At 41.4% G+C, this 12,390-nt stretch overlaps 1 protein-coding gene across 2 annotated transcripts in view; it reads left to right on the top strand.

The window, feature by feature from the left end:
• Window positions 1-12,390, top strand: part of C4H3orf67 (chromosome 4 C3orf67 homolog) — a 479,946-nt gene that overhangs the window by 266,834 nt on the left and 200,722 nt on the right. For both annotated transcript variants that reach the window (XM_029600997.1, XM_029600998.1), the window contains one exon: window positions 2,433-2,564. In XM_029600997.1, the coding sequence (XP_029456857.1) occupies window positions 2,433-2,564 (132 nt within the window). The remainder of the gene's footprint in view (window positions 1-2,432; window positions 2,565-12,390) is intronic.

Below are 12,390 nucleotides of genomic sequence, written 5' to 3'. Positions count from 1 at the left end.
GTGGTATACCTTCATTGGTGACAAACAAATCACATTAATCCATTCTCCTGTGTTCCTGACTGCTGTTGCGGTATTTACATACATTGTTTGCAGCAGGGCTGGCCACCTCCTCTATCAGAGTCCACTTATTTTATTTATTTAAGTATTTAGCCATTTTATATACCGTCGTTCCAAGAAAAGATCACAACGGTTTATATCATGACACACATAGTTTATTGTATTAAAATGTTACCGTATTATGATGGCACATGATTAAGTTGTAATCTATACCACTCCTTTTATTATCGTGCCTTGCTGTAAACCGTTGTGATGGTTGTCTAACTTAACGACGGTATAGAAGAATTTTTAAATAAATAAATAAAAATAAGTGACATAAGTATTATAGCAACTAATTGCATTCACTTGAAGTGTTCATATTTCATATAATTTAGGCATAAGACACAAAATTTAGGTGAAAGACACATACATTGACTGAGGCAGCCAGGTAAAGGGGAGATATGAAAGTATGGGGTAGCAAGTGTGAGGGAGAAATTACGATAAAAGGTGCTGGAGGAATGTAAAGAAGGGAGTTTAGAGAAGAAGTTTCTGATACATTTATTTGGGGTGGGTTGGAAGGAAAGAGGTGATGAGTTCTTTCGAAAGTTTCATATTGAGTTTGTTCATGTAGTAGCAAGTAATGATTTCAGAAGGTTAAGTTAGATTATAGGCATTTTGAAATAACCACGTTTTGAGGTCACGTCTGTATTTCTTTTTTTCAGTAGTCAGATGTAGGGTCTCAGGTAGTGAGTTCCAAAGTGTAGGGTCAGCTATGGAGCACATACAGTCTCTTATTTTTGTCAGGGGTATGTTTAGTAATGATGGCACAGCTAGCAATCCTTTATTATGAGATCTTAGTGTTCTCTGTCACTTATATGGTTGTAGTGCCACCTCTACCAGGCAAGTGTTGTCAGTGTGGAGGAAGGATTATATTAATATAAAGACTTTGTAATGGATTTGTGATTGATTTGGAAGCCAGTGCAGAGCTATCAGTGATTGCATATCACTTCCTGAAGGACAGACTCTCCATTTCTACTCACTCACTAGTATCTAGATTCATGAAGGAACTTATTAGTATTTGATCTCCAGTCTCGAAGCCTGTGGTTCCTTAGGATTAAAGTTGCCCTTGAGAAACTTATGCTTCCACATTTCAAACCTATGGAGTCGATCCTTATGAAGTACTTAACTTGAAAAATAGTGTTTCTAGTCACAGTAACTTCATCAAGATGGGTGAGTGAGCTTCAGGCATTGGTTCACTATACCCCATACTTATAATTTACCATGACAAAGCTACTTTGCAGATGCATCCATCCTTCTTACCAAAAATGTATCGGCTTTTCATCTGAATCAATCATGCTGCCTACATTCTTTACAAAGCCGCATACCAATGACAGAGAAAAGTTGCTACATATCTTGGACTGCAAAAGAGCATTAGCTTACTACAAAAAGAGAACTCAAACAACCAAACGTGCACCCTGATTATTTGCATCATTTAACCCAAATGCCCCAGATGCTCCGGTGATGAAAAAACCTTAGCAAATTGGATAACTCAATGCATTCAGTTCTGCTATGCATCCTATTTGTCTAAACTAATGGGCTCTTTTAAAGCACATCAAGTTAAAGCCACTGCAGCTTCTCTCACACATTTATATAATGTACCCTTGTTGGACATTTGGATGGTCATCTATCCACACTTTCACATCTCATTACTGTCTCGACCAGCAGTCTGCATCAGACAGCTTGGTGGGCTCATCAGTATTACATCATACCACAGGAGGTTAAGGCTCTCTCCAAAAAGGGCGGGTTGTACACAGTACAAGTATGAACTATCATAGCTGTGTCATCAACTGAGGAGAAGAGGTTATTGCGCGGGAAACAACCGCACATGCGCACAGAGCAAAGCTCTGTATTGTAAGGGAAAGCTCCACCCAGTGCTGCCCAGAAGATGTCTCCCCGGAGAACATGGCTCATTCATCCTGCTATCTAAGGAAAATACCATTTATGGTAAGCAAACTTGCTTTTTCTGGAGGTAGCCATGGTTGTGGCCCTTGACCAAGGACAGTCACTCCAATAGCTAGTCTAGATCAAAGGCAGGAAGCATAAGAAAAAAAAGATGGGAATAAATAGCCCCAAGTAATTGCAAGTAAAACTTAGGGCACTACAAACCCAGTAGGGTTGGTTCTGATGGCGTTAGATGTTCCAAAGAAGAAGGAGGAAACAGGTCAAAAAATAAAAATGAATACTGGATGGAAAAATAGGGAATTATTTTTGTATCAATGTTTTAATGTTACTTACTGGTATATAAGTCTGAAAGTTGAAAGAGTTCTGAGAAATAACAAAAATGACTTCAGGTCTTGCAATTTAAATATGCAGATAAATGATGCATTTTTTTCTAGGCAGTTCTTCAGGACACTGTAGAAATGAAGATAAGGCCTCAGTAAAGTTCAACTTGCCTTCCTCTGAAAAACTGCACAATTCAGAGATATCAAATAACTCTTGTTTGCAACAGCTGTCTGCTAATCAAACAGGTTAGAGTTTCCAGAATATGATATTTGTAAGTAAAGCATCTGAAAAGTATCCGTCTGCTTGAACTATTTCTTCAGGTTCCTAAAAGTTAAAATTTTGTTTAATTAAACCTGCACATTTATTTTATTAAAACACATTTTAAAAACTGATTTATATTTACCAAATTTTCATGGTGAGGAAAGAATCTGATTTTTCAAAAATCCCTCAAGTTTAATTACATTAATCTACAGTGAGTTTGATTCCATGTGCCCCATTCCCTAGACCATGTTTTCTATCTGCCCAGGTGTTGCTATAGAACTCCTTGAAAATCATTTAGTTGACATGATATGCATGCTCTATTACTATAGGTACATTAGGATACAAAGCTCATTGTTCTATTGACCCTTTAAAATTAATGTATACTGGCTTTTACTTTGAGATATAAAAAGGATAATGGGTATTCATTTGTAAGAATTAGCAGAGATGATGAAGAAAATCAAATCTGATTTTGACCATATAAGCTCCTTAAAACTCAATGGCCATTTTTTTTTTTTTTGCTTTGATCCCCTATGTTTCTTTCTTTGATTTTTTATGTATTTTTGTCTTTTGGTGGCTATTCTATTAAAAATCACTGGCAGGGCTAGTGCAAGGGTATAGGGCACCCTAAGCAAATCATCTCTCAGCAAAATGAACGTGCTCCCTTCATCAGCTGAAGCCCAGTTGATAAGCGTCCTCTGTTCACTATGCTAGCCTGTGTAGCCCAGTTGATGCTGTTCCTTCTCTACAATGCACAGGTCTAGCTTTCACTGCTCCACCTTTCTCCATCCCCGCAGCCCTAGCTGTTACTCCTTTCAACTGCACTAGTCGTCAACTGTTTCCTATTTTCCAACCTCAAGGTGCCGATACTGATTAGAGTCAGTGAGAGCACTAGATCACCCTCCCAAACTTCTGATGCTCTAGGCAATGGCTTAATCCACCAAGTGCTTCCATGGCTCTAATTTCCGGACACTGAATCTTTTAGTCTTGCATTTTTGTATGATTATTAAAATACAAGATTAGATTGGCTTCCCATGGTTTAAAACAGCTGGCCCGTCCATCATCACTCTTCCCACCCCTGCTGACTTCGGGGAGACATGTAATGGCCATCTTGCTCCCAGGGATTGGGTTAGGGTTGCAGGGTGTGATGGCCGAGTCATGGTCTACGTCCTGGCTAAGTTCTGATCCAGAATCTTTAGAATGCAAGGGTAAATTGTATGCCCATGTTTGAAAATAGTTGAGATTTAACACATTTTTCTTGAGATTTACACTCAGAAGCACCAAATTGTATTGCATAACATACAGGCCTATCCAGTACCGAGCGGTAGGAAGAGCTGCGTTAGTGCCTACGGCACCCGCGGTTACCGCCCGCACAGTGCAGCTCACCTACCGCTCGATCCTGAAGCCTAATTATATGTAAATGTAAGCCGCGTCCGAAAAGCCTTAGGCCCGCGCAACCCAGGATACTGGATAGAGCGCCTATACAGGATCCTGGGTGCGCGGGCCTAAGGCTTCACGCCACGCTGGTATCTGTCATTTCAAATGTCATTTGAAATGACAGATACCAGGAAGCAACGGCGGCGACAGCGCAGAAGCAACGGCGAAATGACTTTTCAGTGTCCCCCCTCCTCTCGGAGCAGGGCGGAAAAGCCGCCTTGCTCCGGGAGGAGGGGGGACACTGACAGCGGCGAAGCAACGGCGAAGACAGCGGCGAAACGACTTTTCAGTGTCCCCCCTCCTCTCTGAGCAGGGTGGAAAAGCCGCCTTGCTCCGGGAGGAGGGGGGACACTGACAGCGGCGAAGCAACGGCGAAGACAGCGGCGAAACGACTTTTCAGTGTCGCCCCTCCTCTCGGAGCAGGGCGGAAAAGCCGCCTTGCTCCGGGAGGAGGGGGGACACTAGCAACGGTGAAGCTTTCCCCCAGCCCGGACGCCGGCAAAAAACTTACTTTTTTGCAGCCAGCCATGAGCAGGAACACGATCTGGCTCCCGTAGCTCCTCCCAACAAGATGGCCGCCTGCACGGGGAAAGCGTGCAATTGGCCGATCAAGACGTGATGTCGTGACGTCACGTCTTCAGCGGCCAATTGCATGCTTTCCCCGTGCAGGCGGCCATCTTGTTGGGAGGAGCTACGGGAGCCAGATCGTGTTCCTGCTCATGGCTGGCTGCAAAAAGTAAGTTTTTTGCCGGCGTCCGGGCTGGGGGAAAGCTTCACAGTTGCTAGTGTCCCCCCTCCTCCCGGAGCAAGGCGGCTTTTCGCGCCCTGCTCCGAGAGGAGGGGGGACACTGAAAAGTCGTTTCGCCGTTGCTTCTGCGCTGTCTTCGCCGTTGCTTCTGCGCTGTCATTGTCCCCCCTCCTCCCGGAGCAAGGCGGCTTTTCGCGCCCTGCTCCGAGAGGAGGGGGGACACTGAAAAGTCGCTTTGCCGTTGCAGTCTCCGTGGCAGCCCCAGTCCAGACATCGGAGGGGGGCTGCAACGTTTTTTTCGCTTTTTTTTTTTTGGCTTCGGGAGTAGGGGAGAGGACTGCGGCTGCCACGGAGACCGGCACCCATAATCGCGGCCGGGGCAGGTGAGCGGGGGCTGGGGGAAAGCTTGCCACCTACCCTTACCCATGCCTCTACCGCCTGGGTCAGGGTAGGCGGTAAGTTTGCAGGTTAAACGCGCGACAAAACGGCAGGGAAAGGTAGCAATAGTCGGGGCGCGGGTTACGGGATGCTAGGGGAATAGCTAATTGGCTCGTTTGCATGCAATATCGCGCTAATTCGCTCGTTTGCATGCAATATACATGCCACGGGCGGAAGGGGTTGCCCGGGGAATTTAGGACGAGGTAGGAGTAGGTTAAAGGGGATTCGGGATCGCAGGAAGGGCTAACGCGGCCGAAACATGAGTTAAAAGCGGCTTAGGAGCAGGGTAAACGCGGCCGCACTTTACAGGATAGGCCTGATAGTAATTGTAATTCTAAATATATTAAAGTGCATTTTACCTTAGTTATATGTGTATTCAAAGCACTGAACTGAACTCAGCTGGAAATCTGACCCAGAGTATATGAGTTTTTTCATGATAAAGCAGGGGAATTATTGTCATGCTATCAAGAGCTTATACATATTATCCATGTTTCTCTTCTGACTAATCATCATATCTTCCCTAGCAGGTGTGCAATACTTAAAAAAAAAAAAAAAGTAAATTGTTTTTCAGCAAGGGGCCAAAAACAAATGGATGAATATTGTTTCTAGTTCATCAGTTTTATTTATGCAGTATTGAAACCTTCATTAAAATGTTAGGCTGTAATTAGAAGCTGCAGCATAAATCTGACTGTGTAGAGAAATTAATTAGGTGTTTAGGTGATCATTCTTGCATTTATCTTGTTTGCTGCAAAATTGTGGTTACACAGTAATTTGCATATCTTCATATTAAAACATATGAAATAATTCATTACAACTGGTATGAGAAACATTTGAGGGAGAAAGATATTTTCTGGTATAATTTGACTGTCAGAAAATAAAGTATCTAGAACACCATACTTTTATTATTTGTAAAAAATGTAAGCAAGCAATGACAAACCACACAAGTTATTGAATTATAAAACTAGTGTCAGATCTATTAGTTATGTCTTCTGAATCATCATGCTTTAGCTTTTAGGATAACAGTAAGATTGAAGGGTAAGAAATAAGTAGTAATACTATAATGACCTTTGGATTTATACTTGATTGTTCATCTGATATGAGAAATAGAAGCTTGTTAGGAAGGAATATGAAAGAAATAGTATTGTTCCAAGAATAGTCAGAGTAAAATCTGGATAGCAGCTGAAGCAATCAGACAAAAGCAAAGCTTTGAAAAACTATAGTGATATTACATATTAATATGCAGATTGTTTAAAATTATAGATTTTATGGTAAGCTATATTTATTTAATGTTTATATTGTTTCAGTCACCCAAAGTAGACACTAGTCTTCATCACCTTAACAACAATCCAGCATTGTCATACTTGTGATTTTATGTCATCAAAATATATTTTAAAAAGGAAGATTATTCCTAATGTACTTGTAACTTTAAAGAATGAACAATGATATTCAAAATAAGCATAGTAACTGTATCTTTATGTATTAGTACTATTAGAGAAGAAAGGACCTTGGTGTTATGATCCACTTAGGGACAGCTGTCAATGAAGTCAAGATAGTACAGAAAGTATTCCAGAATTTAGGAAATGATCTTAGAAACCTGACAATAGCTTTTTCAGATCTATAGGGATGCTGTATTATATAGCTAACTTCAATGCATGGCATTGCAAACAAGAAGGATTTAGATATGTCGGGGGCTGGTGTCACTGCTGCACTGTCCAATTAGAAGGTTAAGCATGAGGTCTTCTGCAGGGATCAGGAGCAGGCAGGACAGGCATATGTTTTCTGCCTCACCAGCTACCTTCCCTTTCAGTTGGGCTAGCAGGCTTTATGGGAAACAGTGTGCAGGGTCAGAGACAGGGCACTCACTGGAACTGCCAGACAGTAAGAAGCAAAGAATGAGAAGGTGCCCTGGCCACGCTGAAGACAAATAAGAATGAGCATCGACAAGATAGGGATGGACAAGTAAGCACAAGTCAGAGTAGGTCCAAAGACCTAACAAAAAACTATACAAAGTACAGAATAACAGCAGATAGCACAAAGGAACCAAATGGACAAGGGGTGACTGGAAGACCTGACACAGGAAAGAGTAAAGCTAGGAATATGCAGGCAAGGAAGGCCACTGGGAGGCCTAACACAGGACAGATCAAAGCTAGGAATAAACATACAAGAAAAGTCATTGGGAGGCCTAACACAAGAGAGAGCAAAGAACCAGGCAAGTCATACAAGAAGAAAGAGTCCCAGAGCAGGGACGCTAGTCAAAGAATACATGGCCACAAGCAGAGAAGAGACTCCATGCTGAGGCAGGGAGTAACCTGTGAGGGAGAGTTTTATAGAACTGGTCCTGCTGTAGCATGCAGCCTTCAAGGCGGAGGCTAGAATGGGTCAAGTGTGACTGCTAGGTGGCCTACTGGCAGGGGGGCCACCTAGTAGCCAACATCTTTACAGCTGGGACCAAAGATGGAAAAATAAAAGACTATAGTTACATTTTCATTTCATTTTTCATTTATTAACACTCAATATCCCACTTGATCAAACATATTACTGAAGCGATGGCACAGATAAAAAATACAATCATAATAACCAAAATTATCAAATATAAACATAACAACAACAAATTAATTTCACATAAACATAAAACAAAAGCAAAAAAACAAATTCATAATTCCTGATCTACATTGTTTTAAACAAGCATATAAGGCTTTCAGCTGGTAGTAAATTAGATGTTATCAAATGCCTTATTGAAGAACCAGGACTTCACAGCCTTTCTGAATTTCAAATAATCCCAAAATTGAACGAATGTCAGATGGTAAAGAATGATGGCCTACATCTTTCAGTGTCTGGAAAAAAAATCTTAAGTGAAAAATTTCTATCATGCATTGACAGATGATTTAAATTAGAGGATGGGGCTGACAGACAGAAGCCCATAGGTTTGGGTTGTCATCCCAAAAAAGCAAAGGGAGACAGTGGAGGAAATCATGGAAAAAATAAATTCATTAGTCTACTCTTGAGCAACAGAGTAGAAGTGAACAGGTATAATGCTGTACAGAATATAAGCAAGTCACCAAGTAATAGCTGAAATTATGACTGCAAATGCTCATAGCCTGAGCAATAAAATAAAATACCAGAACTGCAAGCCCTATTGGTGGAGGCAGACTTGGTTATTGTTACAGTCACAGAGATGAGTTCAGTGAGTCCCTTGAATGGCATACTGCCATACCAGACTATAATCTGCAAAGGAAAGATAGAATTGGCAGAAAGGGAAAGGAATAGATCTTTATGTAAAAATATCAAAGTGACTGAAATGCAATGAGGAAAAAAGGTGTTTTGGACTGTCTTGGAAAAAAGCAATGACATTTTCATCTACACTGGTGTAGTCTACAGATCTCCGACTCAGACAGAAGAACTAGACAGAGAGCTGACTGAAGTCATCCAAAAGATAAGAATGAAAGAGAAGTATTGTTGGTAGGATATTTTAACTTGTCAGATGTGGATTGAAATATTTCATATGGTAAATCAGAAAGAAGTAGAGAGATTGTGGATGCTTTTTGAGGAGCTCTGCTCAGACAAATGGTGATGAAACCCACAAGGGAAGGGGTAATAATAGAAAAGGAGGACGTTTCTCAGATTTACAGGTATTTATTTATTTGATTTTATATTCCACCTTTTGGGCATTTTAAAGCAGATTATGTTCAGTATGGTAGGGACCTAGTTACTAAAGATTTTCTCCTGTTCCATGTCTATAGGAAAAATGCTTAGTAAACCCTCTAAGTTTGATCCTGAGGCAATGAAGAGTGAAGTGATTTGGCCAAGGTCTCAAAGAACAGCAACAGGATCTGACCTCTGGCTCCTCTGATTCACAGTCTACTACTCTATTAGGCTAGTCCTCCACTCTTACCTGACCACCCTTGATCATCAGATGGTATGGTTTGATGTATAATTGTCAAGGCAGAGAGGAATCGCATGAAGCTCAAAGTACCTGAGTTTCAAAAATACTGATTTTGGTAAAATGGGCAAGTACCTTAAGGAGATGTTGGTGGGGTAGAAGGAGGTAGGTGAAGTGGAAGAACAGTGGGCCAGACTAAAATGGCATGAACAAATGAAAAGAAACTGAACAAGGCTCTCATACGTTGAACCATTGCCATATGATCATTTGACGGTGGCTTTTGTTGGCAGCTTGACAGAGTACCAGTTGGGGAATCTCTGGAATGATGAAAACCAGCGTGATAAACATTGATCTTTTGATAATCCATAAAATGTGTGGTTGGGGCAATAGTATGAGACAGATGGAGTTCTTTCGTTTTGATTGGGCACTGATTATAGTTGAAAGTGTTATCAATTTCCCCTGAAGAAGCCTATTCATAGGTAAAACAAGGGTTCCTTTGTTGGGATGATTCATTCAGCATGTATACCATTGAATACCCCATTTTGAAGAGGATTGGATAATCTATTCTATATATATGGTTGATTTCATTTAAGATATGGATTTTTGAATGTTTTGAGAAGACCGTGTAGTTTCTCATGCATATTGGAAAAATATTTCCCGATATGTTTTTTAAAAATAACTTAAAATATTTCTTTGCAATATAATCATATATACATATATATACATATACATACATATATATATATATATATATATATATATATATATATGTATATATATGCTATAGAGGGGATTCTGTACTGCATTTTATTGACTGTGTATGTTTTTGTGGATGTATAGGTATGTAAGAAGGAGTGTGGTGATAAATGTAGGTTTATTGGTCATTTGGTTTTATTGGGGTTCCTTAAAGAGAGACACATGAATATTCTTTTGTACAGAGAAGCTATATATATAAGGTGGTATTTAATAATGTTTTTCATTGGTGTCTGGTGATTACCTACTTTTGTGTAAATTTTGTAAGCTTTGTGAGTTTATAAATAGTAAAATGTGTTTTGTAAAACTTTTTAAATGATTACTTAGATTAAATCCAAATTAAAGGGAGCCATACAATGGAAACAAATCTTTATTGAAAAAATAAATAAAAGATGAAAAAGATACTGATATGGTTCTCCAAAGAGGTGACTGAAAAAAAATAAAGGCAAAAAGATTGACTTTCAAAAAACACAGAAGAATATCTAATCAAGATGAAAGAGACAAAGAGATAAATAAAATGGCAAAAACACAAGCAGAAGGTAAAATAGTTGAAGAATTTAAAGCAAGGTGATGAGACATTTTTCTGTCAAAGGAGGACGTCCATGGGTGAAATAGGAAGATTGAAAGGTGCCAAGGAGCAATGCATGGAAAGAAATGAGGACAAAGCAGAAATGCTAATCAAATATTTTTGTTCCGTATTCACTGAAGAAGATTTTGTACATAGACCACAGATTGTTGGCAAAAATACATATGGGAGTGGGTGAATACAACACCATTTAAAGAGAAGTGGCTGTGTAGAACTAGCAAAACTGAAAGTGGACAAAGCCATGGGGCTGGATGGGTTGCATACTAGAATATTAAAGAAATTCAGAGGTTCTAGTGGTTTCCTGTAAGACCTATTCAATAAGGGCCAGATTTTCAAAGGGTTACGCGCGCCAAGCCTATTTTGCATTGGCCCGTTGACGCGTGCAAGCCCCAGGATGCGCGTATGTCCCGGGGCTTTGTGAAAGGGGCGGGGCAGGGGGCGGGGGTGGGACCGAGGCCTCCGGCACAGCGGCCATGCCGGGGGATCGCGCACCGGCACTTGGCCAGCACACGTAACCTACGCCTGCCCAGAGGCAGGCGCAACTTATTAAACAAAGGTTAGGGGGTTAGGGCTGGGGGGTGGGTTAGGGAGGGGAAGGTGGAGGGGGCGGAAGGAAAGTTCCCTCCAAGGCATCTCTGAAATCAGAAAGCCATCGGGGCTCCCCTAGGGCTCGGCGTGTGCAAGGTGCACTAGTGTGCACCCCCCTTGTGCGCGCTGACCCCGGATTTTATAACATGCGTGCGGCTGTGCGTGCATGTTATAAAATCGGGCATACATTTGTGCGCACCGGGTAGCGCGCATAAATGTACCCCACGTGCGTAGGTTTTAGAATCTGGCCCTAGATGTTTAGAGATGGGGGGTGGTTCCACACAACTGAAAAAGGGTAGATATAGTCTCTCTTCACAAAAGTGGTAGCAGAGAAGATGTTGGAAACTTTAGGCTCGTTAGTCTTACCTCGGTGGTGGGAAAATTAATGGAGACTCTCCTGAAGGAAAGGATAGTAAGTGATATACAATATAATGGGTTGCAGAATTCAAGGCAGCATGGTTTTCCAGAGGCTGATCCTGTCAAATGAGCCTAATTAATTTCGTCAATTGAGTGACAGAGGAATTATATCAAGAGCATGTACTGAATGTGATTTACTTGGATTTCAGCAAAGGTTTTGAAACTGTCCCATCAGGAGGCTCATGAATAAACTGAGCAGCCTGGAGAGGTGAATCCTAAGGTGTAAGACTGGATTGAAAACTGGTTGAGTGTTAGATGATAGAGGGTGATAATAAATGGAATTCACTCTGAGAAAGCACTGATTAGTAGCATGCCTCAGGGATTGGTCCTGGGGCCATTTCTGTTCAATATTTTTGTGAGCAATGTTACAGAGTGGTTAGAAGGAAAAGGTTTATCTTTTTTGCAGATGACATTAAAATCTGCAACAAAGTGGCTACTTGACGGCTTAGCCAAAATTGAGAAGTGATCTAAGAAAGCTTGAGGAGTAGTCAAGTGGTTGGCAGTTGAGATTCACTGCAGAATAATGCAGTTTTATTCATTTGGGGGAAGATTTTATAAAGTTGCGCGTGCGCATCCATGTGCGTGTGCTACCCGGTGCGCACACATGGATGTGCGATTTTATAACATGCATGCGCAGGTGTGCGCATGTTTTAAATCTGGGGTCGGCGCGTGCAAGGGGGTGCACAATTGTGCGACTTGCGCGTACCTATGCCCGCAGCCTTCCCCCGTTTCCTCCCAAGCTGCTCCCTAGCCTGACCTTCCTACCCCTTCCCCTAGCCTTCCCGCCCCCTAACCCTAACCTAACCCCCCCAAATTTTTATTTTACCTGTTTATTTTACTTGTTGGAATAACAGGCACTGCTTTCACATGGTTCAAAACATTCCTCTGTAACAGAGGTTACAAAGTCAGAATCGATAATAAAGAATCCCCACGCATCAACTCCTCACTGGAGTTCCTCAAGGTTCC

The sequence above is a fragment of the Rhinatrema bivittatum genome, chromosome 4 (assembly GCF_901001135.1).
Source record: "Rhinatrema bivittatum chromosome 4, aRhiBiv1.1, whole genome shotgun sequence".
Lineage (NCBI taxonomy): Eukaryota > Metazoa > Chordata > Amphibia > Gymnophiona > Rhinatrematidae > Rhinatrema > Rhinatrema bivittatum.
This window is presented reverse-complemented; position numbering and strand designations above follow the sequence as displayed.